A 27,700-nucleotide genomic window follows, 5' to 3' on the forward strand; every position below is an offset into this window, starting at 1 on the left:
GTTAAATATTTTCTAAAAATATTTTCTTTATATATTTAAGAGAGAAACAGAGAGAATGGGTGAGAGACAGAGAGAGAGCACAAGCTGCAGAGAGGCAGAGGGAGAGGGAGAAGCAGACTCCCCACTGAGCAGGGAGCCAGATGTGGTGCTTGATCCCAGGACCTGGGATTGTGACCTGAGCCGAAGGCAGACACTTAACCAAATGAGTCACTCAGGTGCCTCCGTTAAATATTCTTTTACATTTATTTGTACAACAGGAAGGAATATCTATTCTACTTATATTTATATAATTATTGATATATTTGGATTTAAATCTACCAGCAATGGTTACTATTCATCCTGCCTGTTTTATGTTCCTTTTGTCCTTCCTTGTCTTCTTTTGGCTTGTTTTTTTGTTTGTTTTTTTCTTTTTAAGTAGGCTCCATGAACAGCATGGAGTCCAATGCAGGGCTTGAACTGACAACCCTGAGATTAAGACCTGAACTGAGATCAAGAGTTAGATGCTTAGCTGATTGAGCCACCCAGGTGCCCCTGGCTTGATTTTTTAAAAATTACTCAATTTTGGGGGTGCCTGGGTGGCTCAGTTAAGCCTTGGACTTCTGACTTCAGCAAGTGTCATGATCTCAGGGTTGTCAGATTGAGAGCCCTGTGTTGGGCCCCATGCTGGGTGGAGAGCCTGCTTAAGATTCTCTCCCTCTCCCACTAGCCCTCCCCACCGCCCATTCATATTCTCTCTCAAAAAAATAAAATAAATAAATTTTAAAAACAATTTTTACCTGCCCCTATTAGTTTGACAGCACTACATTTTTGTAGTGCTTACTCTTTTTTTTTTTTTAAGATTTTATTTATTTATTTGACAGAGAGAGAGACAGCAAGAGAGGGAACATAAGCAGGGGGAGTGGGAGAGGGAGAAGCAGGCTTCCCACTGAGCAGGAGCCTGATGTGGGGCTCCATCCCAGGACCCTGGGATCATGACCTGAGCCAAAGGCAGACGCTTAACGACTGAGCCATCCAAGCACCCCATGTAGTGCTTACTCTAAACATTATAAGTCCTTGTTTATTACAGTGTTATATAAATTAGTATCTTGCCTTTAACAGGGCAATGCAAATACCTTAGAATAATCTTCAGTAATTTCAATTACTACAATCTGATTTGTAGATGATGTATTTTAATTCTCTTTATATATTTTAATCTCTCAAGACATTATCATTACTATCCATCTTAATTTAAATTTATCCATATATTTACTCTTTTCAATACAGGGTTTCAATACAGAATCACTGGGCTTCAATACAGAATCACTTTTCTTTGATTCAAAGAACACCTTTTAGTATTTCCTTTAGAGAATGTTTGCTAGTATATTTATTTTTTAGTTCACAGGATACTTTATGAGTATAGAATCCTCTGTTGTTAGCTATTTTCTTTTAGCCCTTTAAAGATACCATTCCAGGGATGCCTGGGTGGCGCAGCTGGTTGGGCCTCTGACTCTTGGTTTTGGCTCAGGTTGTGATATCCGGGTCATGAGACTGAGCCCCCAGCTGGGCTCAGTGCAGAGTCTGCTTGGGATTCTCTCTCCCTCTGCCTCTCCTGCTCTTGTGCTCTTTCTTTCTCAAATAAAGAATAAATTTTTGGGGTGGCTGGGGGGGCTCAGTCAGTTAAGTGGCAGCGTTTGGCTCAGGTCACGATCTTGGTGTCCTGGGATCGAGCCCCACATCAGGCTCCCTGCTCGGTGGGAAGCTTGCTTCTCCCTCTCCCTCTCCCCCTACTTGTGTTCCCTCTCTCACTGTCTCTCTCTCTGTCAAATAAATAAAATCTTTAAAAAAAAATTGTTTAAGAATAATAGCTAAACTATGTAAAATGAAATGACTGCTCTTTAAATAAAATCAGAGTAAGAATAATGATAATATCTAAATAAAATCTTTAAAAAAAAGATTAATGATAATAGTAGCTATCATTTCTTGAGGACCTTATACTAGCCACTGAACTGAAAAGTGTACATGTGTATTTCATTTAATTCTCAAAACAGGCTTGTGCTATTATCATTCCCATTTTCAGTTGAATAAACTAAGGTTTAAAAGTTAAGAAACTTGTCAAATATCACAGCTAGTAATATTTGATCAAGCATTCAAACCCAGCTGTTTGACAATATGCCTATCACCTTCCATGATAGGAATGAAAGATTTTAGTCCCACAACAAAATCACCTTCAATCACTTGCATATTCCTGAATAATAAAGAAAAGAATGGAATTACAGCATTATATCTGAAACTGGCCATGCCAAGGAAGTATGTCCTACCTGTAAATATTTATGTTACAACCGAAAGAAAGGCTAATAACTGTTAAACTAATTAATGAATATGGAAAACTATTAGGAAAACTTATTTTCCATTAACTGGTATTATGTTGGTGTAAATACAGATAAATAATAGAATACGTTTTTAAGTAAAACTTTTTGAGGGTTTCATATTTATCTAGAATAGAATTTGCAAATACAGTACCGTACGTTGATTGTATTAGCAATGCCACCTAGTGGCAGCCAAATATAGACATATTTAAAAAAGTACAGACACACTTAAAAAAGTTCTAGAAGAACTTGAAAAAAGTTCTAGAAGAGTGGTTCTTAACCTGTCATGGGTTACAGTCTTTGGTGAATGTAATATTATAGGTCCCTTTTGCCAGAAAGATGCATATTTGCAAAGACACATAACAACATGTATAATTTCAGGGCATTAACAGATCTCCTGAAGTCCATCTGATGACTATTACAATTAATGGAACAAACAACTAACCTAAAGGCCCAACTAATTCCCCTTGACCCTTGAGAAAAAAATCCATTCACTCCCCTTCCTTTACTCTCTGGTTAGTAATCAGTAATCCTGCATAAACAGTATCTAACTTTTCCTTTGTGGCTAGATATCTGTTCTCTGAAAACTACTAGATTTCCACTGTTTTCAAATCAATTTACAAAATTTAATGGTAGCCCACACTAGTCATTTTTCTCTATTGATTTTCATTAAATTTAATGTGGATCAAACAACTTTTACTTCTGATGTTTAAAGAAGTAATAAGAACCTTCAGGGCATCTGAATTAATTTATAACTTCAATCATACCTAAAATAGAAATGAAATTATTGATTAACAAACTTAAAAACCAAGACAATTTTTCAATTTTATTTATTATTTTTTTAAGTAATTTTTAAGTAATTTTTTAAGCCCCACACGCAATGAGGGGCTCGAACTGACAACCCTGAGATCAAGAGTCATATGCTCTACCGACTGAGCCAACCAGACGCCAAGATAATCTTTCCATTTTAAAGGCAGATACAGGTATCTAATATTGTAGGAAATATAGTAACACTTTGAGATCACCATTTAGTTGTACAATGAGTTATAATTACCTAAATGAAACTTTTAAAAGAGGTAACTTTCATACTGAGAAGAACCTAATTGGGAAATTTTGCTTATTTTAAACAGGAAAAATTTCCCTATTTCATTTTTTCCCCCCTATTTCATTTTAAAGCCATGATTTCTAGTAAAGAGTACTATGAAGAAGAATGAACGAAATCTTTTCCTTTTGCTAAATTTGGTTTCTTTTTCCCTTTTTTACTACAAATTATTATCAAAAGGATAGTTAAATTTCTGACCAGACTATGCTCCTCATATGGTGACTTGTTTTCTTGATGAGGAGTTATATATGTATATAGAAAATGTGCCAGTTTCATTAGCACAAAAATATATGACATGAGAATGTTAGTATCACATCCCTATGTGAGAATAAAGGCTCGTAAATGAAAGGAGGTATAATTAGGACTTTCCAAACACAATCACACTTCACAGATACAAGGCGGTGATCTATAAAGGATAAACTCTGTTGATCATCTATCACCAAGAAAATGTTAAGTTTTAAAAGTACAAACAAATTATTTAGAATAGCTTCTTAAATAACACAGATCAAATTTTTAAACCTTTATTTGATTCTGCTTTTGCTTCTGGTTTCCTTGCTATTTTATCTGTTCTATAACTACAAAATTTACAAGTGGATAGTCTATACTTATTGAATAATTGTTTTCCTCCACATCTGATACCCTATTGGTTATTGACTACCTTCCTCTTGGGAGTACTACATTAAGATAATTCATGTAAAGTGCTGAGCACACAGCCTGGCATATAGTAAATATTCAGTAACTGTTAGGGTATCATTCAGGATAAGCTATAATAACAAACAACCCAAATTAAGTAAATTAACAAACTTTATTTCTCCCTTACTGTACATACCCATCGCAGGATGGTAAAGGGAATCTGCTCATTATAGAGTCTCAGGCTCCATCTTCATACAATGGGTAGGTGAAAGAGTATGACAAACCTTGCAGCTTCTGCCAGGAAGCAATAGTTATCACTTACGCTCACATTTCATTGGTCAAAGCAAATCTATGGCTGGAGTTAAATACGATGGAATGCAAAATCTCCCCAAAGGTATGTATACCATAAAAGTAAATACCAAATAAGGATTAAAAAAGAATAGAATCTACTTTAGTTAGTATTACTAGACAAGGACAATGATAAAGTTTGCTATTGTATTAATAGTAGTAGTAACAATGGTGTTAACTTCTTGCAATCTGACGTCCATCTCAACCAGGCAATTGAAAAATAAAGACCGGTGACATCTTGTATTTTCCTTTCGCTCAACTTCCCTGAAAATTATTTTTTGTAGATGCTCATTTTTCTTCATATGCCCCATTACACTTAAGGAATCCTGGAAGGAAAGCCTATGTCTAAATGAAAAGGTCTAAAAACTAAAGATAATCTGGTCAAATGGAAATGTCATATACTAAGTCTTTCTATTTCTTTTTAACAAAGCCTTTACATACTGAATTTGTTTGCTATATTGGTCTTTCACCCATTTTTGATCACCATTGTCTAAAAAAGTGTTTATCTATTTATTTATTTGATGGGGAGAGAGAGAGAGCGCAAGCACGAGTGCACACAAGCAGGGGAGTGGCAGAGGGAGAGGGAGAAGCAGGCTCTCCACAGAGGAGTGGAGCCTGATACAGGGCTCAATCCCCAGACTCTGGGATCATGACCTGAGCCAAAGGCAGACACTTAACCCACTGAGCCACCCAGGTGCCCCTAAAAAAGTGTTCTTTTGACAACACTGATGCATGATAAAACTCTGAGCAAACAAGGAATAGAAGTGAGCTTTATCAACTCAATAAAGTACATTTGCAAAAAACCTACAGCTAACATGATATTTAATGATGAGAAACTAGAGGCTTTCCCACTAAGACTGGGAACAAGGCATGATGTTCCCCCATCACTCCTATTCAAAATCATACTGGAAGGCCTAGGTAATGCAGTAAGAATAGAAAATGAAAGGGTACACAGATAAAGAAATAAAACGGTCTTTATTTGCAAATGAGATGATTATCAATGTAGAAAATCCTAAAGAATAAATAAGTCCTGAAACATTGTTATAGCAAGGTTGCAGTACACAAAGTTAATACACAAGTCAACTGCTTTCCTATATACCAGTAATTAATATACACAATCCATGAATCATGTCCCTAGGTAATTACCCAAATGAGTTGAAAACTCATATACACACAAAAATTTTGCATATGAATGTTCATAGCAGCTTTATTCATGATTGCCATAATATGGAAATAACTGTGATGTCCTTCAATAAGTGAATGAATAAATAAACTCTGATGTACATCCAGACAATGGAATATTATTCAGCATTAAAAAGAAATGAGGTAGGGGCACCTGGGTGGCTCAGTCATTATGCGTCTGCCTTCAGCTCAGGTCATGATCCCAGGGTCCTGGGGTTGAGCCCCATGTCAGGCTCCCTGCTCGGCAGGGAGTCGGCTTCCCCCTCTCCCTCCACCAGCTGCTCCCCCTGCTTGTGCTCCCTCTCTCTCTCTGTCAAATAAGTAAATAAAATCCTTAAAAAAAAGAAAAAGAAGAAATGAGGAAGCAACTCATAAAAAGACATGGAGGAATTTCTTTCTTTTTTTTTTTTTAAAGATTTTTATTTATTTGAGAGACAGAGTGTGGTGGGGAGGGGCAGAGGAAGAAGCAAGTCCCTGCTGAGCAGGGAGGAATTTTAAATGCATACTGTTAAGTGAAAGAAGCCAGGCAGAAAAAGACACATAATGTGTAAATCCAACTATATGACATTTTAGAAAAGCCAAAACTTACAGAGACAATAAAAGGATCAGTGCTTACTAAGGGTTTGTGGGCAGAGGAGAAGTGGAGGGTAGGAATAAATAGGTGGAACACAGGCAATTTTTACGGTAGTGAAACTATTCCATATGATACTATAATGGAGGATACATCACATTACATATTTGTCAAACCCACAGAACTGTAAAACAAAAAATGAATTCTAATGTAAACAATTGGCTTTAGTTAATAATATATCAATGTTGGCTCCTCAATTGTAACAAATGTACCATACCAAAGTAAGATGTTTTTAACAGTGAAACTATCATCATGTTGTACATCTAAAACTAATATATTTCATGTCAATTATACCCCATTTAAAAAACAAAACACAGGGGAAGCTCTGTGTGTGTGTGTGTCTGTGTGTGTGTGTGTAAAATGGTACATGGAAACTTTATCCTTTCTGCAACCCCAAAACTGGTCCAAAAAATAAAGCAAGAATGCAAGCAAAGAAAGCCAGCCAGCTACTCAGAAGGAAGGGAAGGGAAGAGAGGGAAGAGAGGGAAGAGAAGGAAGGGAGGAAGGAAGGGAGGGAGGGAGGGAGAGAGGAAGGAAGGAAAGAAGGAAGGAAGGAAGGAAGGAAGGAAGGAAGGAAGGAAGGAAGGAAGGAAGGAAGGAAGGAAGGAAGGAAGGAAGGAAGGAAAGAAGGAAAGAGGGGTGTGTGGGTTGCTCCACTGGTTAAGCAACCAACTCTTGGTTTTGGCTCAGGTCATGACCCCAGTCAGGGTCATGAGATTGAGCACTGGGCATGGAGCCTGCATAAGATTCTATCTCTCCCTCTGCCCTGCTTGCGGGCTTGCTCTTGAAAAAGAGAGAGAGAAGGAAGGAAGGAAGGGAGGGAGGGAGGGAGGGAGGGAGGGGAGTTCTTAGTCCTTTGCAAATTTCCCTTTTTTTTTTGTCCAATCACTGACAGCAGCAACCCATTTGGATCAGGTGAAAATGTCACCTACCTTGCAATATAATTATAGCATCCTTTTAAATTTCTCTTTTTAGATACTTATAATACATACTGAATACCCAAGTGAACACAACACTGTTTTCTATTCAGTTAATGGTATCAACATCTACTCACTCAAGTCAAAAACCAACAGTTACCTTTGGCTCCTTCCCACATAACTAAGTCATAACATCTTTATAATTGTACTAGTCACGGGACGCCTGGGTGGCTCAGTTGGTTGAGCGTCTGCCTTTGGCTCGGGTCGTGATCCCAGGATCCTGGGATCAAGTCCTGTATCAGGCTCCTTGCTCAGCGGAGACCCCTCTTCTCCCTCTGCCCTTGCCCCTGCTTGTGCTCTCTCTCTCAAATAAATAAAATCTTTAAAAAAATCATTTATATGATTGTACTAGTCACATTTCTCTAAGATTTGTCTTGTTTCATCCCAATGCTAATACCACTCCAACCACTCTTCTGAAATATTAAAAAATTTATGCCATCTTTTGGCATCATTCTGCTTGCCTTCTCTCTGCAAGTCCTTTTTTGTAATCTCCCCTCCTCTCCATACTTCCTGCTACCTCTAAGGAAGCTTCTGTCTCTCAGAAGGATTATTGTAACTGCCCATCTTCTTTCTCTCCCACTTTCAATCTATCTACCACACTACAGCCAGTATCATGTATTCAAAATGCGGATCTGGTTGTTTTACTTGTACTTAATTTTAGCACATTTAAAATAATTCTAGGGGCGCCTGGGTGGCCAGTCAGTTAAGCGTCTGCCTTTGGCTCAGGTCATGATCCCAGGATCCTGGGATAGAGCCCCATGTTGGGATCCCGGCTCAGCAGGGAGCATGCTTCTCCCTCTTCTCCGCGCTTGTACTCTGTTTCTCCCTCTCAAATAAATAAAATAAAATAAATAAATAAAATCTTAAAAAAAATTTTTAAATGAAATAATTCTAAATACTCACAAACAAAAATCAAATTTACTTTGTGGCCTGATCCACTCTGGACCCCAGGTTATTATTAGCAGTAATAATGCCACAAAATTTTTACTTATTTGTTCAGATTTATTTATTTATGAGAGAGAGTGCGTAAGAAGGAAGGGACAGAGAAACTTAGTAGGCTCCATGCCCAGTGTAGAGCCACACCCAGGTGCCCCATCAGAAAACTTATATATGGGGCATTCCTATACACCAACAACAAGACAGAAGAGAGACAAATCAAGGAGTCGATCCCATTTACAATTGCACCCAAAACCATAAGATACCTAGGAATAAATCTAACCAAAGAGGCAAAGGATCTGTACTCAGAAAACTATAAAATATTCATGAAAGAAATTGAAGAAGACACAAAGAAATGGAAAAATGTTCCATGCTCATGGATTGGAAGAATAAATATTGTGAAGATACCAATGCTACCTAGAGCAATCTACACATTCAATGCAATCCCCATCAAAATACCATCCACTTTTTTCAAAGAAATGGAACAAATAATCCTAAAATTTGTATGGAACCAGAAGAGACCCCAAATAGCCAGAGGAATATTGAAAAAGAAAAGCAAAGCTGGCAGCATCACAATTCTGTACTTCAAGCTCTATTACAAAGTTGTCATCATCAAGACAGTATGGTACTGGCACAAAAACAGACACATAGATCAATGGAACAGAATCGAGAGCCCAGAAATGGACCCTCAACTCTATGGTCAACTAATCTTTGACAAAGCAGGAAAGAATGTCCAATGGCAAAAAGACAGTCTCTTCAACAAATGGTGTTGGGAAAATTGGACAGCCACATGCAGAAGAATGAAACTGGACCATTTCCTTACACCACACACAAAAATAGACTCCAAGTGGTTGAAAGACCTAAACGTGAGACAGGAGTCCATCAAAATCCTAAAGGAGAACACAGGTAGCAACCTCTTCGACCTCAGCCACAGCAACTTCTTCCTAGAAACATCACCAAAGGCAAGGGAAGCAAGGGCAAACATGAACTATTGGGATTTCCTCAAGATAAAAAGCTTTTGCACAGCAAAAGAAACAGTCCACAAAACCAAAAGACAACTGACAGAATGGGAGAAAATATTTGCAAATGACCTATCAGATAAAGGGCTAGTATCCAAAATCTATAAAGAACTTATCAAACTCAACACCCAAAGAACAAAGAATCCAATCAAGAAATGGGCAGAAGACATGAAGAGACATTTTTCCAAAGAAGACATCCAAATGGCCAACAGACACATGAAAAAGTGCTCAACATCGCTCGGCATCAGGGAAATCCAAATCAAAACCTCAATGAGATACCACCTCACACCAGTCAGAATGGCTAAAATTAACAAGTCAGGAAACGACAGATGTTGGCGGGGATGTGGAGAAAGGGGAACCCTCCTACACTGTTGGTGGGAATGCAAGCTGGTGCAACCCCTCTGGAAAACAGTATGGAGGTTCCTCAAACAGTTGAAATTAGAGCTACCATATGATCCAGCAATTGCACTACTGGGTATTTACCCCAAAGATACAAATGTAGGGATCCGAAGGGGTACGTGCACCCCAACGTTTATAGCAGCAATGTCCACAATAGCCAAACTGTGGAAAGAGCCAAGATGTCCATCGATAGATGAATGAATAAAGAAGATGTGGTATATATACACAAAGGAATATTATGCAGCCATCAAAAGGAATGAGATCTTGCCATTTGCAATGACGTGGATGGAACTGGAGGGTGTTATGCTGAGTGAAATAAGTCAATCAGAGAAAGACATGTATCATATGACCTCACTGTTATGAGGAATTCTTAATCTCAGGAAACAAACTCAGTGTTGCTGGAGTGGTGGGGGATGGGAGGGATGGGGTGGCTGGGTGATAGACATTGGGTAGGGTACGTGCTATGGTGAGTACTGTGAATTGTGCAAGACTGTTGAATCACAGATCTGTACTTCTGAAACAAATAATGCAACATATGTTAAGAAAAAAGAAAAAGAAGAAGATAGCAGGAGGGGAAGAATGAAGGGGAGTAAGTCAGAGGGGGAGATGAACCATGAGAGACGATGGACTCTGAAAAACAAACTGAGGGTTCTAGAGGGGAGGGGGGTGGGGGGATGGGTTAGCCTGGTGATGGGTATTAAAGAGGGCACATTCTGCATGGAGCACTGGGTGTTATGCACAAACAATGAATCATGGAACACTACATCAAAAACTAATGATGTAATATATGGTGATTAACATAACAATAAAAAATAAAAAAACAACTTATATATGGCTCTTATGTATAACACAACACAATTTCAGATGTTCCTTGATTAAATCTTCATACTTGCTAAACTAGTATAACATACAGTACTGACTTTAATGAGAGTATAATACGTTCCTTCAAATAGCTCTTGAAGAATTCCTTCTACACTTGTGAAAAGCCTAACCACACTTCATTAAATCTGCACTTTGATCCCCCAGCAGAACTACTTAATTTATGGAAGCAAAGACTTAACTTTTCACTCAAATGAATTTTATAATAAATGATCATTTGTATGTTTCTAAATTCTTTACTGGATACATGGATCAATGGAACTAAAATAATAATGTTTCACATCAAGATATTTTATAAATGTCATTTTATAAAGGTTTCTCATGTATAGGAAAAGAAACAGGAAACAAAACTTCCTCGTTTCAAATATCTTTAACTTATTGTGCAATTTCTAATTTTCTTTAGAATCCCTTTTAAGATTCGGCAGAATCTGCTACCAGGGTTGCTTTTTAGATACTTCTAAATTAATCAAATGCTACAAATGAATTCCTTAATCTGGTTTTCCCAAGGAATCTCAGAGGAAAGGTCTAGAAAAGAAGGTAACCTATAACCTGTAATTCTTTCTTTTCCCTTCTCCCTCAACCTCTCATATAGCATTATACTTCTAAAACTGTAATTATTTAAGAAAAACTAATATGGATTAGTTCTCTGAGATTTATGTCCCTATTTGGGATAAAATCAGCAACCAATCACGAACAGAATTCTAAAATTTGAGATTTTAAAGTCCTATAAACTTGGAGAAGTTATGAATTACAGATCAATTCTCAAATTATTCTTCAGGCCATTAATTCAGCAGCCTTCTGAACAATCATCCATTAATACTTATCTTCCCTGCTTCAGAAATGACTTCACTAAAGCATAAAGATCAGAAGTGTTTGCCGTGTTGAACTTTATTAGGTAACCAGTACCACTGTGACAACTTTTCACCTGTGTTTCCCCAATCAAGATCAAGCTATTTCAAATATGGAATTGTTTTCAATTCCTCAGGAACAGGAATAGAGTAAGTAAGAGAGGCATCCAGGGCACAAAATTTAATGAAACACTCACTCACAAGCCCATATTTACATGACCCTGAAAGTGCCATTTAAATTCTGTGCCTAGATGTCTTGCTATTCATCCCCTGGCCCTAGCTCTGCTATAATTTCAGTACATTTGGAAAACCTACCTTTTATCTCTCTAATTTCGTAAGTAAAATAGTATTTTTAGGAGTGGTACATTTTATATTTTGATTTAAAAGGACTTAAGAAAGCTTTTAATTCTACATGCATAATACTTCATTAATCACAATCAGTAAGAACACCAAAATGACTATCCCGGTGTGTATACGTGGTGTTCGAGGACACGAGGGACGACACCAAATCTCATTTGCTGATTAACAGAGAAAGTAAACTGCTCAAATTAACTCTAAGCCTTACATGGAATTTTGTACATTTAAAGAACTTCAACTATTAAAACAACAATTGCATAAGCAAAAGAACCATTATTCCAAAATCTGGAAGGATAAAAAAACATTTCCTGGCTGAATTAATTTAAGTAAACAATCTCATCTGCCCAAAGGTTTTTCCCTCTTCTCCTTTTAAATCCTCAACCCAAAAGGAAAAACAAAACAGAATTCTAAATCAAACTTAAAACACTGATTTGAGGATGAGAATGCTTCTAAAATGCAAAGGTAAGTAAATAAAAATCTTAGAATTTTAACTTCTGAAGTAAAAGCACCAATTAAAACATCTCTTTCAATCTTGCTTATTGTTATTCTTACCAGATAAAGGAGGAAGGTGTGCAGCCCTGTTCCAAGCCCAACAGAAGACAAAATTCCTAAGCCTATCCAGTAGGCATACAAAAGAAATTGTTTCTCTATACGTTGCACATACTGAAAAACAAAAAGGATACAGTGAAAAAAAAAAAAACCCAACAGATTTGTTTAACAAAAATGTGTTATTTATCACCTACAATCAAAGTAAAACAAACCAACTAAAATAAGTTTCTAGTAGGAAGAAAGCATTAAGAGGAAAAACCCTTTCAAGAGACCTAATTCTTTTTGTATGTGATGGCAGAGAGGCAAAAAATTAATCTAATTGTAATAAAGCTTGTGTTTAGACCTTTAAAATCCTACTATTGCAAATGACATTTATAGGAAAAATGCAAATTACTAATAAGATAACTATGAGAATAAAAGTTTTAAAGATATCTGAAAGTTACAAAGACTCTAAGAAAGCATTGTAATAAATAGTGGTGAGAGTGGGGCAGTTATTTATATATTTGTGAATGGAATATATTCTTGTTTATTCAAGTAAAAAATGGAATAAAATTATTTTTGTATATTTAAGACCAAAATGATTTTTAAACAAGAGCAAGCTGAATGAAGTCCACTGAGGTATGGACTTGTTGGAGGCATTCCAGACACTAGATTCTATCTAGGCTCTCACACTGGCAAGTAAATTCATCAAGCCAGTTCCTTACAAACTCGATGACACGCACAGATTTCTTCAAAATATTTAAAAGAAATGCATTTAAAACTATAAAAACTCTGTGACTAGAGGTTAACTGCTTTAAAAAATAAAATACCACTTTTAGAACCATTTCCTATTAGAATACATTAATGTTTTACTATTTTAACAAAAGTTATTAACAAAATGTCCTATTTTCCTTTCAGTTATATTGTACTTACAGACTACAGACAAATGAACTTCTCCCTTTTTATACATATAAAACCTACCTTCAATCTAGGATGAATATATCTGTTTGGATGGATCACAGGAGAGTGTTATAGAAAATATGAAGACTTTGGTGCTGATTAAAGGATTCATGCTATTCTGACTAAACATCATCAGGAAAGTTACGTTTGAATCCTTGAAAATAAAAATGATATATGCCAACTATAAATGCTCAGCAGCCACGAACTGCCACAAGAATATTTTTAATATTTGGTCTTAAAAGAAAGACAGTAAGATATCAGTTATGAGATAAAGTTAAAAAACAAAACCAAGTCTAAAAATGTGGAGGGTAGAAATTTTATCAAACCCACAATAGCTCCATTTTGAAACTGTTTGGGGAGGTACAAGGTACAAGACCAGACAAGCTGCTGAACCTCTTACCTGTTGATGTGCTCCTTCAACATAATACGTAGCTATCAGTACAGCCAGCAGCAGTAAAAAAGACACCACAATGCTTTGACGATGCCATAATCTTAAAAACAATTTAAAAACAAAAATAAATGAAATATCTCACAGGATTTATCACTCCCAAAACAAGTTCTTGTTGAAGCATTTAGGTTATTTAGCACAGCTATAGGATCAGTTCTTTTGGGCTGAACTCTTCTGTTCTTAAACCCGATGGTCTCTTGGGGTACAGAAGGAGGTCAAGAGAAGATACATGGGAATAGAACATCCAATTTCTTATCATAAACCCTACTGTGTAGCCTTTGTCTTACCCAAAAGACTGATTGTGTTTACATCCCAACTTCTCACTGGGAGAGGCATTATAATATAATGAAAAAAGCACTGGCCTTCAAGTTAGAGGACCTGGGTCAGAGTCCCTAAGTATTGACTTAGAGTGAGACACTTAACCAATCTGATTCTGTTTCTTCTTCAAAATCATAATACAGTTGACCACAACATGGGTCAGAACTGCGCAGGACTAAATGTGGATTTTTTTACAGTATAGTACTGTAAATGTATTTTCTCTTCCTTATGATTTTCTTAATATTTTCTTCTCCCTAGCTTACTATAAGAATATAGTACATAATATATACACAAAGCTTCTGGTCAAAAGTAGGCTATTAGTAGTTACGTTTTTGAGGAGTCAAAAGTTATACACAGATTTTTCAATAGTGTGGGGGTTAGCACCCCCAATCCCCATGTTGTTCAAGGGTCAACTATAATCATATATTTGTTTTACTAGTTTCAAAGAGTTGCTTTAAGGATCAAATGAACTGAAAAATGTTACAAAATGTTTTATAAACTGTAAGTACAATAAAACGTATGCTATTATTAAAGATAATAACTTAGAAAGGCAAGCCCAAAATGATAAGGCATGCAAAAGTTCAACTTGCTCTTTATGATATCTGAAACAGGGCTTATAAGTACTAACTTAAAGATATAACACATTTCCATGGCAGAGTCCTTTTTCATTGGCTCAAATTATCAGTAAAAGTGCCACGTATTCTGAACCCTGTCCTAAAGAATCAGTATCTAATGTACACAGGCCCAATTTCCCCTAGAGGTAAAGCCAGGAAAAAAAAAATCTCATCTCCTATGTTCTCCTTTGCATAAAAGATTCAATGTGAGACAGGGGTCAACTGTAATAATACTGTAATAATCCAGTTAGCAAATAGCAATATGTTCCCCTAATCTACTTTTCTCCAAACTACAGAAAGGAAAATAAACATGTGAATTAATTCATTTTGAAAGAGCAGTTGGTAGAGTAGGAGAATGTTAAAGATTTCTAAAATTAGTAAATAATGTTTATATAAAAGGTAATGGAAGACTCTTTACTTTGAGGTCCATTCCTTCAAGATTACTAGGATTTCCAGAGAAAAATACTGCAAGGTAATGAGTGGCTGTCTCCATAGGACAATATTCTGCCTTTCTTCCCGATCCCTCCTCTTCTTTTCATTCATTGAAGAGGGGTCTGAAAAACATTAGTGCAGAAATTTAAACAGAATGTTCACTTTTTCCAATCACTTTCAAAACGTATCTACTTTTCCATCCCACATCTGAAGGATACTTGCATATTAACCTCAAAAAACAAGCAATGTGTTCACATGATAAGTCTTAGACAGGCTAGGTGATTCTGCTCTAATCTGAGAACTATTTTTGCAATTATTTTACTGTCAGGACACAAGTTTCCTTTCTTGTATGCTCCTGGGATACTAAGTTAGCCCACCTTCTATGAAGGGCAATTAGTATCATATCACAGAACAAAGTGGTTTACAGTTCAAAATAGGAAGGCAAACTATTTGGTTCCAAATCTTGGCTACAAGTTATGTGACCTTGGGCAAGTTAGTTAACCTTTCTGTCACAGTTCTCCCTTCTCTAAAATGAAGATGAAAATAGTACTTACTTTTTTAGGGTCACTGCAAAGATTAAATGAGTTAATTATGTAAAGCTTTCAGAAGAGTGACACTAAATAACTGTGTAAGTGTACATTTAAGGTCATTATCAAAATTACAAATGCATATACCCTATAACCCAATAATCCCATTTCTAAGAATGATTAGGTATGAGGTGAAATGTCTCTTGTACAAGTTTATTCAACACAATGTTACTTGTCTAAGCAAAAGATTATAAACAACTTAAATGTTAACAGCAGAAAACAGAGCAGTGATTAAAAGTATGGTATACTCAGACAATGGGATACTAAGCAGCCATAACGAAGAAGTTCTTCATGTACAATTAAAGCACAATCACTAGGAAATATTAAGCCAAAAAAAAAAAACCCCAAAAAAACCACAGTATAGGAGAGTAAATGTGTCATACTAACATTAATTTTAAATTCCAAGGGGGTGGGCAGCAGGGGAAGAATATATGAATGTACATGCTTTTTGAAAGAAAGGAAAGAAAAAAATAACATGCAAAAGCTGCTAAGATGAAGAGACTATATGACATATGCATGCCTATCTCTGAATCCTGAAACTCCTGGTGAAATGATATAAAATTTATCAATAATCAGAGTAACCAAAAGTCAGATAAGTGCTACAAAATGTGTTCTGCAAGGCAATGTAGTGATCAAGACAAAGAGAAACTACTATTTCAGATAGCTTGCACTTCTTCCAATATAAGAGAATGTCTACGATATCACCATGCTAGAGTATTATTTGCAATATGTTTGAGATGCCAAACAATTTAGAAGTCAAAAAGAAAGCCATTACAATTAACAGAAGTGGAAAATCTTTCATTGTCCTTTAAACACATTAAGGAAAGTTCCTACTTGAACCATCTATGTAAATAAAAGCTGTAATTTTCAGGGCTTTTTTTTTTGGTAAATATATGAATAAGAGTCAAATATACTGAAATTTACCACAAATTCCAAATTTGGTGAAAATATATATTTGTCACAAATGAAAAATTTTAAATAAACCCACAATGATCACATTCTTTTTTTGATATTTGTGTATTTAGGACTAGTGTAGTAAGTAACTTTATAATTTACCTCTAAAGTTACAAAATAGCATGATAAAACAGCACCAAACAATACCAAATAAATACTTACCACACCGTAAGATTAACAAATAATAATCTTGTACCTAGAACACTGCTGATGTGACTGTGACTAGGCTGCTTCTGCTATCACTATCAAAATTCACCATACAGGCGCTGGCCCATAATTTCATTTACTATGAGGAGTAAACAAAAGATAATTACAGTACTCGCCCCTTATCTGTAGGGGACATGTTCCAAGACCCCCAGTGGATGCCTGAAGCCATAGACAGTACTGAATCCTATATATAATATGTTTTTTCCTATATCTATATAGCTGTGATAAAGTTTAATTTATAAATGAGGCAGCAAGATTGACAGTGGTAATTAATAATAAAACAATTATAAAAATAGACTGTAAGTTAAGTGAATGTAACTCTCAAAGGGTCTTACTGTACTGTCCTTCTTGAGATTACGTGATATGATAAAATGCCTATGTAATGAGATGAAGTGAAGTGAACGATGTGGGCACTGTGACCTGGCATTAGGCTATTACTACCATTCTGAAAAATAGACCATTCTGTTCCTGGACTGCAGTTGGCCACAGGTAACTGAAACCATGGAAAAAGAAAATGCAGACAAAGGGCAGGGGGGACTTCTGTAATCTTATATAAGACATACAAGAATCTTATTTTCTTATTAACAAAAGACAGTAAATATTAGATATATTTCTATTTTACCCCAATGAAAAGGATATCATTTAAACCTGCACATCTTCTCCGTCCAAGCCACCATAATTTACCTGTGAAGTTTCCATTATATTGTTCCTTGTTCATTGCTACACGTCTCTGGTCACAATTTTTTCCATTCTCTGCCATTTCATAGATAGTAACTCTGGAGGAGCTAATAAAGCAAAATAAAATCCAAAGACATGTTACATATTCTGCTTTGCATTTATGACTGAATAAAACTGAGAAACAACATGGTAGTAATATTCTGCATGCTATTTGAATAATGTGTCTACACTTTCATCTTCTCTTTTATAATCAAGATATGAATAATTTGTATAGAAACTCTAATAGAAGTAGTAAAAATATAAAAGCCATGTAGTTGTAAACCTTTTTCAGTCATTCTAGTGATCTTCCAGATTAAAATTTGGAGGCAATTTGTCTACTGCAGAAGGATATAAAATACTAGCACCTTCAAATATTGATAAGCTATAATATCTTAAGTTTTTTGGGGGTGGGGGGAAGGGCAGAGGGAGAGAGAGAATCTATTTTTTTTTTAAAGACTTTTTTGTCAGAGAGAGAGAGAGAACACAAGCAGGGGGAGTGGCAGGCAGAGGGAGAAGGAGGCTCCCCACTGAGCAAGGAGCCAATGTGGGACTTAATCCCAGGACCCTAGGATCATGACCTGAGCTGAAGGCAGATGCTTAACCAACTGAGCCACCCAAGTGCCCCGAGAGAGAGAATCTTAAGCAGGCTCCACGCCCAGCATGGAGCCCAATATGGAACTCAATCTCACAACCCTGAGATCATGACCGGAGACAAATGTCGGATGCTTAACTGACTGAGCCACCCAGGTGCCCCTAAAGTTTTTCTGAGTCATAATCTAATATTATACACACTACTCAAATTTTACCAATCTTTCACCATTCTTTTAGCATTATTAGAAAAAAATGGATTATACTACCAAACATGTCAAAAATGTTGATACAGATCGAAGACCAATTTTATTTAGGAAAAAATTTTACTGAAAAAAAAAATCTGGGCCTAAAAAAATAAAAATTATAAATGTCTAAGATATGTAAATGTACTCTTAATATCATGCTTCATATTACATGTATAGGTATAAATTTTTACTTTAAATCCCTGTATTACAACATATAAACTGTGCTGACATAATTATTCTATACAAAAACACCAGATTGCCTATAACTGTTATCATTCTTTCAGGTGTTAGTAAAGCAAATTTCTACTCAAGAAGCACAGTACTTCAGGGAGCCTCGCTGGCTCCTGATTTCAGCTCAGGTCATGATCTCAGGGTGCTAGGACTGAGATGATTCTCTCTCTCCCTCTGCCCCTCCTCCCCATGCTCGCTCGATCTCTCCCTCTCTCTCAAATAAATTTTTTTTTTAAGATTTTATTTATTTATTTGACAAAGAGAGACACAGCGAAAGAGGGAACACAAGCAGGGGGAGTGGGAGAGGGAGAAGCAGGCTTCCCAAGGAGCAGGGAGCCCGATGTAGGGCTCGATCCCAGGACCCTGGGATCATGACCTGAGCCGAAGGCAGACGCTTACTGTCTGAGCCACCCAGGCGCCCCTCAAATAAATAAATCTTAAAAAAAAAAAAAAAAAAGGAAAGAAAAAGCACAGTACTTTGATCAAGTCTGCAATGCAGTCCTTAATACACTCTGAACATGCCAGGAATCCTGCTAGACCTATATTCAGCTGATTACAATATGATATGGTCATGGATTTAGTCTTCCTATAGTTCGTTAGTTGGAACTATTTTATTCCTTAACTAAAATTTTAACTATAATTACCACTTGCAAAATATATGCTTTGTAAAGGAAAATAAGTGAAAGACTATATATAAAAAGACTGAGCAAGGAGCATACATTCATCACTTCAACAGAAGGTGTCTTCTTTAGACACAATTCATTTGTGGACACCTTTGTTTTCTTGCCATCATTTCTCAATAAGCAAATAAACAGATCAAGAAATAAAGTATAGGTTTCTATTAGCACAGATGGATAGCCTGGAGTAGATGATTATTAAGATTTAAAGTCTGAAAATCTTGATTTGCATTCCAGATTTGTCACTAACTTGTGGTGTGATCTTAAGCAAATCTCATTTTTTTTTCTAGATCTTTTCTTTTGTTTACTTGTTGTTTTTGTTTTTTTTAGATTTTATTTTTAAGTAATCTCTACATCCAACATGGGGCTCATACTCACAACCCCAAGATCAAGAGTCACATGCTCTACCAACTGAGCCAGCCAGGCACCCACAGATCTTGATTTTCTGATCTACAAAGTGAGAACAAATTATCACTGTCACAGGATTGTAAGGATGAAAGAGTGAGTGTATGTGTGTGTGTTGGGGCATGCATGTGTATAACCACATCAAAAGGGTAGGAGGTATATGAAGCAGTAAACTGCCTACACTAGAGAAACTACTTCACTAGTATATGCCTCACTGCTACCATTTCAATGATGTTAGTGTCTTTCATTCAGTGCTTATTTAAAAAATTCTGGAGTCTTGTACCAGGCTCTGAAGACATAAATATGAGTAACACAAGGTCCTTGTCCTCCAAAGGGTTCTTTCCTCTGACAGGGAAGCCAGATGAGCACAGGACTCCACTTAAAATGAAATAGATATATAGTATCTAACTTAGTGGGAAGAAAACAGGTTTTGGAATCTAACAGAACTGGCTTCAAACTCAAACTTCTATGAGCTTGGACAAATTTCTAAATCTCTCTAAACATCAGTTTCTTTAACCTATAAAACAGAGATAACATGACACATATCAAAGGGTTGCTATGAAGATCAAACAAGGTAATGTATACAAAATACTAATAGAGGCGCCTGTGTGGTTCAGTCGGTTAAGCGTCTGCCTTCAGCTTGGGTCATGATCCCAGGGGTCTGGGATCGAGCCGCACATGGGGCTCCCTGCTCCCTCTCCCACTCCCCCTGCTTGTGTTCCCTCTCTTGCTGTCTCTCTCTGTCAAATAAATAAATAAATAAATCTTAAAAAATAAAATAAAATAAAATACTAACATATTATCTGACCTTTCATATGAACTCAATATATATACTAGCTGTAATGATGAGGAAGAAAATACAGGAGCAAGTGTGGGAGCTCAGAGTACAGTACATTCAGAAGAGTTCATAAAAGCTGGAAATTTGATTCTGCAAACTTAAGTCATACTTATGTGAAGATGTTTTCAAAAGATATAGTCCAAGCAATTACAAAAAAAGATAAATGAAGTTATTTTGTGAAAATCTCTAAAACCAGAGCATCACAATAGGTTCATAAAATGTAAATGTTCTCCACAAATCATGCTTTCTGGGCTTTATTAATAAAATTAACTGAGGATATTGAAGTGGACCATATAATAAAGGAGTGCAGGATTTCCTATCTTCTAATCATTTAACTAGAAGCCATATTTAAGTTCTGTAAAAACTTAAAACTGGTACATTCATATTAAGCCAAATTCTGTAGGCAATTTTTTTTCAGAGATGAACAGCCTATTTACCTATATCACAATAAATAAAATGTAATTAATTTGTGGCAAAAACATGAACAAGTCACAAAGGGGCATGTGTATTATGAAGAAAAAATTCTAAAACTTGTCCCTCTGCAAAACACTGTGATAACTGACCTAATTTCCCCAGGCTTACTCTTTTCCGTAGTATCATCTTTAAGAGAAAAAACTTTTGGGTGCCTGAGTGGCTCAGCCGGGTTGTCTGCCTTTGGCTCAGGTCATGATCCCAGGGTCCTGGGATCAAGTCCCGCATGAGGTTCCTTGCTCAGCAGGGAACCTGCTTCTCCCTCTCCCTCTGCCTGCGCCTCTCTCTGCTTGTACTCTGTCTCTGTCAAATAAATAAAATCTTAAAAAAAAAATTCATGTACTTAAAAAAAAAAAAGATAATAATTTTTATCCAAAACGACTTTAGTCCATTTGAGTCCTTACATATAACAATGGTATTATGAAATTGTTTGAAGATGTTTTTAAAGATATTGCAACAGGAATTTTCATCTGAGCAAACAATGTGTTCTTACACAATATGTTAAAAAAGAAAACAGCTTACTGACTTTTCCTACTCAAAAAATTCTCTGGAAAACAAAATAGTCTGGAATTTTGTTTTGTAAGAAATAACCAAGGGAACTAAGTTATTTTCTTTTAATCAGTCTACTTCTTACAAACAAAATAAGTTCACAGTTTTGAAAAACTTTTGCCATTCCCAAAAGAACTATAAATATAAAGCCAAACATGCAAAGAATCACTTGTGTTCTAAATAGTTAAGCTTATAAAAGCATCAAAACTTTTTTGCATTTCAACCATTTTTGAAAATATTTTACACTATTCCTTATCTTTTAAAACTCCCTTGAAAACACCCTCATTTCCTTCGTCCTCATCTTCCTCAATCACATATACACTTTGCAAAACTGGAATGTCCCTGGAACAACCTGCATCCTTATGGTCTGTCTGACCAGGTAAATGTAACTGGAGATAAACCACCCAACTGCACGGCTACTTTAAATTCATGCACTCTCTCCTCTCTGACAGTAAATAATGTGTTTAAAAAAATTTTTTTGGAAATTTGTTATGAAACAATGACAGTCAGATTCCTAGGCGTGGGGATAAATCCAAACTATTCCTAGCTTATTTAAAGGACTGAAATCTCCTCGAACAGGAATCTAGCACATATTCCTGACATCCAGTGGAACTTACTTGCAGTGAGAGTTGTAATATCAATTTTAATAGCATGCAACTAAGTTAAGTTTTATTTTTAAGAACGAAACTGTTGGGCGCCTGGGTGGCTCAGATGGTTAAGCGTCTGCCTTCGGCTCAGGTCATGGTCCCGGGGTCCTGGGATCGAGTCCCGCATCAGGCTCCCTGCTCCTTGGGAGTCTGCCTCTCCCTCTGCTTCTCTCTCTCTCTCTCTCTCTCTCCCCCTCTGTCTCTCATTCATGAATGAATGAATAAAATCTTTAAAAAAAAAAAGAATGAAACTGTTAAACTCCATAGGTCTGTGGATAGGATTAGAAGACAGAAATAGGAAAGAAGCATAACTCAAACATCAAATAATAATTTTCATTGTGAAAACATATCTAGATACAAGGAATGCTTTAAAAGGTTGCAACTAGCAGTTTTTAAACACAGCTGAAGCATTCAAAATGAAAGGCTGATATTAAGACGTGTGGGGTCTTTTGTTTCTGGCAGAAGTGCTGAGAAAATACTGCCAAAATCAGCTCACAAAGGTTCTTTGTAGGTTGTACATCCACTGCTAAGACTATAATATTTCATTCATTTTAAACATTAGCTACACTTGTAATGCAAAAACAATGTGAAACTAAATTACTTTGAGTTCCCTAAAATAACAGAGAAAACATTTATGGATGACATGAAAAAACAACTCCCAGAGTAATATCAATTAGTGGAGAATTTAACAAGATGAAAAGGAAAAGAGGAGTGATGAAGCCATTTGCTCTAATTTTCTTGGCCACTGTATTCCAAAGTAAAATGAACACACTTCCTTTAAAAAAAAAATCATTTATTCAAATGATTCTACTTTCTCATAAAAATATTAACTCAGCTTTCTCAATAATGCACACTGTTCTTCATACAAGTCATGCAGACAGCCAACTTGAATATTTCTTGCTTTCAGAAGTGTGTATACTTAGACTATTTAGTACATTCATTCACAGACTACTTCAAAATAGCTGTAGATTTTTCTAAAACTATTAAGATTAAGAAATTGCAATTTATTACTGGAAACTTAATAAATAATCTAAGCAAACAGTAATAAATATATTTTGACCAGTGAGGCTTTCATATAGTTTTCCACTTGTGCAGGGGTAAAAAGCCAAAGGTAATTCATACACCATGCACAGTATCAGTGACTATAGGATCATCTGACTGTAAGAGCCAGAGATTATCACGTGGTTGGGCGGTGTAAAAGTATGTTCTCTGAAAATTCATTATTTGAGTAAGAATATATGAAAAAAAAAAGTCCTTGAATCTTTTTGAATTTTTTAAAAAGATGTATTTACTTATTTTAGAGGGAGGGGGAGGGGGAGGTGCAGAGAGAGAGGGAAAGAATCCTCAAGCAGCCTTTCCACTGAACACAGAGCCCAACATGGGGCTCGATGTGGGGCTCAATCCCAGGACCCTGAGATTGTGACCTGAGCCAAAATCAAGAGCCAGACACTTCACCAACTGAGCCATCAGGTGCCCCTTTTTTTGAACTTTCTAAAGTCTTGGGGAATTAGACAAATTAAAACCTCAAGTTAGGATACAATTTAAACACATTCAAAATCACAATGTAGGGGCGCCTGGGTAGCTCAGTTGTTAAGCGTCTGCCTTCGGCTCAGGTCATGATCCCAGGGTCCTGGGATCAAGCCCCGCATCGGGCTCCCTGCTCAGCGGGAAGCCTGCTACTCCCTCTCCCACTCCCCCCTGCTTGTGTTCCCTCTCTCACTGTGTCTCTGGCTGTGTCTCTCTCTGTCAAATAAATAAATAAAATCTTAAAAAAAAAATCGCAATGTAACTCCCAATAATGGTTTAGTGGGTTATGAGGGTATATATTTCTGGCCTAAACTGTCCCTCAACTTAACTTAGTGAAGTATAAAATACATCACACAGTCTTCTAAAACTGTTGAAAAGGCCATTGCTCCAGATCTAATTTTTAATTAGATAAAATTTTAAGTAAAAATCCCTATTTTAAAAAGATACAACCTGGAGGACATTTTAGGGACCCCCCCTTTTCGAGAGTTTCACAGATTTGGGGGGAATGTTTATCTCTCATTTTATCTATATAAAATATGATTCTATGTTCTTTTGGGCAAAAACATGACTTTATTTTAATAGAGAAAATATGTAACTTGTAAAATTACAGCTTGAAAAATCTCATTTCTCCTTCTCTCTCAATCTACTAACCGTTCAATCAGTTTTTCATAACCAATGCAATCTCAGCAAAACATATTCACCAAAAAGATGGGGGAGTAATGTCAAGAATTGAAACAGTAAAAGGAGTAACATTCCAAAGTTGGGAGATTCAGCTGTGAGCCCTTGGGAATGTTACTCCACATTTCTGAATCTCTCTTTCTGCATCCAATTATCAGGCACATAAAGTAAATTATGGCCATAATTTTCTTTCTATTCTAATAGTCTAAGAATTCTAACTAGCCCAAGGTTAAGGTTTGGATTTATGCCACAATAACTACTCTGTATAGTGATTAATAGTTTACATACAGACTTGCTAAACTGATACTAACAACCCTTTGTAGGGAACAGTTATTTTAATCCTTACCTTCTACAAATGAGAAATTCAAGGGCTGGATGGGCCCTAAATTGCAATTCAGCAGCATATAAATGGCAAAGTGAGAGTTCCACCTCCCGTTTCCACATCCAAATTCAATGTTTTTTCTATTACACAAAACAGTCTAGTGAGAGTCCTTTCAATTCTCACCAGGGAATTCCGGAGTCACAGAAAAAATAAAATGATAATAAAATAGTTCCAAAAGTTTACCATGTTCTAGTATTTCTAAACATTTCCCATCAGTAGGATTAAGAGAACACTCCTCTTTGTTGATTCTCACGAACAGACAAATAATGGGACTGTCATTAAAATTGATGACTTCACCTTTGCTTCTTTCAGTCATTTCTTTGTGGGTTTTTACTGTTTGTGTATTTCTGACAAAATTTCAAATTCAGATTGCTTAACAGACTCCCTACTTTAACTGCCCCTAAATACCTGGGGAATATAAACTAGCCCATACAAGTCATTAATAAGAGAATAAGTTAAATCACAGAATATTTGCAAATGCCAAAGGTACACATTTCAGATTATTTAAATCAAAATAAAGGACTTCATACGGATAATTCTAAGCTTTATGATCTATGAAACAGATTTTTTTTTATTATCCACAGTTTGGAAAAATACTAGAACTTGCTATATGTTATCCATCCAGTGAAATGGTAGTAATGTTCCCACTACACCCATTAAGATGGGTAAATGGAAATAACTGTTGGTATTTTTTGGTCATTTAACATTAAAGAGACCAGAATGACCTACAGTATTTTCTACATTGAACTGTCATTCTTTGCCAACTTTAAAGGGTATTTTGGGTTTCATTTTCTCTTAAGTATTAAATAGCTTCCTGAAAATAATCATTTAGGGACCTCCACTTCTATCTTCAGAAAATTAGAACCTACTGAGTAGATAAAGTATGGTGTCATTATGTGTAACAATGAATTCTTAGCATCCAAATGGCTTCAAGATAGGGTTTTATAAAATAATAAACTAAAATACTGCACATGGAAAAATGCAAATTATACTTTTCAGTAACATATACTATGTGATGTCAGGTACATCTACTAGGAAGTTGGAGGGTTCCTTCCTCTCCATAAAAACTGGACCCTGGATTGGACATATTCTTTGAGAAATCACTGGTTTCACAACAGGAAGAGGCAGTCTCCATGGTCCCCTCTAACCCGCCAAAAAAATAAGTAAACTACACACCAGATCCAGAGAGACTGAATGGTCTAAGAGCTAGGTGGTTGTGAGGCATGGTGGGAAAAGAAGAAAACCTGAGCAGTAGGAAGGAAACTGATAGGAGCAACCGGCACCTGAGAGGGCTCAAGCTACCCTGAGAAAAGATTCTGAAAGCAACATCCCTGTAGGAAGACTGAATTGGAGGTGGAAAGCTGTATTAGTGACTTCTCCTTTGGGCAAAAACCCATGAAGAAAAACAGAATGTCACCTCAAAATATGCCACTTTGGCATACTGATTACTCTGAATTAAAGGCACTTTTAAGAAATGGCACTCTGTTTCTTAAAACGGACACTCTGACTCTCCTTTTTCTTCCTGAAAGCAAGAAATAAAACTCTCATGTAAAAGGTACCCTCCCTGTACCAGGAAGAAGGAAGACATTCTTATCACCAGAGATGGGAACTTGGGGCTGATAAATCTGTACAAACTTTGTTAAATTAACCCTTACCTTCCTAGTTATTTCTTCACCATTTACTACCTCTAGATCAAACTTCTTTGTCTCGTCAATTCTTTATGAATTTATTGTTTCTTGGTCTAAAAGGTATAAAAGCGTCCTGCTCTGGTCACTTCTTGGGGTCTTCATTCTCTTGAAGGTTCCCATTTACATGTGAAAAAAAATAATAAAGTTTGTATGCTTTTCTCCTATTAGTATGTCTTATCTTAATTAAACTGCCCTATCAGTTTAATTCCCAGGTCCAGCAGGAGATCCAAACAGGTAGAGAATATTTCCTCTGCTATAACCACAAGGGCCACTAATGTAGTCCCAAGTCAGAGCTGCCTTTCTAGCTCTCATCAGAAGTAGAAGTAAACCCTCTTTGTAAATTAGGTCTGCTGGACTCCAACAGAATAAGATCAATCAATAAACTCACAAAAATTCCAGCAAACAAGCCATTATCAATATAGACCCCTCCAATTGGCCCCACCAATCCCCTACCTCTTCAGGACAAGAACCACAGATATCAGAGATTCAAGTACAAATTAGGTATATTATAGAATAGCTATGTATAAAATGTTTACAGAACAAAGGATGCAATTACAAAGATGAACACACAATAAAAACTATCACACCTGAACAGATTTGAAGGAAAGAAAAACAAATGGAACTTCTAGAAGTAATAACTGTTGAAATTAAAAGCCAATGGATGGATTAAATGCATGGATCAAACACAGATGAAGTGAGCTGGATGAGCTATCCAGGGAATTTATTAAGAATGCAGCAGGGCGCCTGGGTGGCTCAGATGGTTAAGCGTCTGCCTTCAGCTCAGGTCATGATCCCGGGGTCCTGGGATCGAGTCCTGCATCGGGCTCCCTGCTCCTTGGGAGCCTGCTTCTCCCTCTGCCTCTCTCTCTCTTTCTCTGTCTCTCATGAATAAATAAATAAAATCTTAAAAAAAAAGAACGCAGCAGAGGTAAGATGGAAAATATAAGCAAACAGACACAGAGGACAGAATGAGAACGTCTATTATTTCTTTAATTGCAATCCCAGAAGAATATAAGGAATGGGAGAAATGTAAATTCAAAAAGATAAAGACCTAAAATTTCCAAAAATGAGTCCATCAATCTAGGAAGTAAAACATAACCCAAGTAGAACAAATAAAAATAAATCCTATCCAGAAATACTGCAATCAAATTGCAGAACACTAAAGTAAAGAGGTCTTGATCTTTTTTTTTTTTTAAAGATTTTATTTATTTGACAGAGACACAGCGACAGAGGGAACACAAGCGGGGGGGTGGGAGAGGGAGAAGCAGGCTTCCCGCTGAGCAGGGAGCCCAATGCGGGGCTCGATCCCAGGATCCTAGGATCATGACCTGAGCTGAAGGCAGACGCTTA

General features: G+C 36.4%; 1 protein-coding gene across 5 annotated transcripts in view; it reads right to left on the reverse strand.

The window, feature by feature from the left end:
- The window catches only part of VMP1 (vacuole membrane protein 1), a 135,921-nt gene that overhangs the window by 96,997 nt on the left and 11,224 nt on the right, over window positions 1-27,700 (reverse strand). For 4 of the 5 annotated variants that reach the window (XM_027624650.2, XM_027624649.2, XM_027624645.2 and 1 more), the window contains exons 2-5: window positions 17,389-17,489; window positions 14,943-15,078; window positions 13,545-13,635; window positions 12,209-12,319 (exon numbers count right to left, since the gene is read on the reverse strand). In XM_027624650.2, the coding sequence (XP_027480451.1) occupies window positions 12,209-12,319; window positions 13,545-13,635; window positions 14,943-15,078; window positions 17,389-17,464 (414 nt within the window). In that variant the 5' untranslated portion in view covers window positions 17,465-17,489. Of the gene's footprint in view, window positions 1-12,208; window positions 12,320-13,544; window positions 13,636-14,942; window positions 15,079-17,388; window positions 17,490-26,317; window positions 26,444-27,700 lie in introns of those variants that run through there. The other variant, XM_027624647.2, reaches the window with a different exon arrangement.

The sequence above is a fragment of the Zalophus californianus genome, chromosome 16, assembly GCF_009762305.2.
Source record: "Zalophus californianus isolate mZalCal1 chromosome 16, mZalCal1.pri.v2, whole genome shotgun sequence".
Lineage (NCBI taxonomy): Eukaryota > Metazoa > Chordata > Mammalia > Carnivora > Otariidae > Zalophus > Zalophus californianus.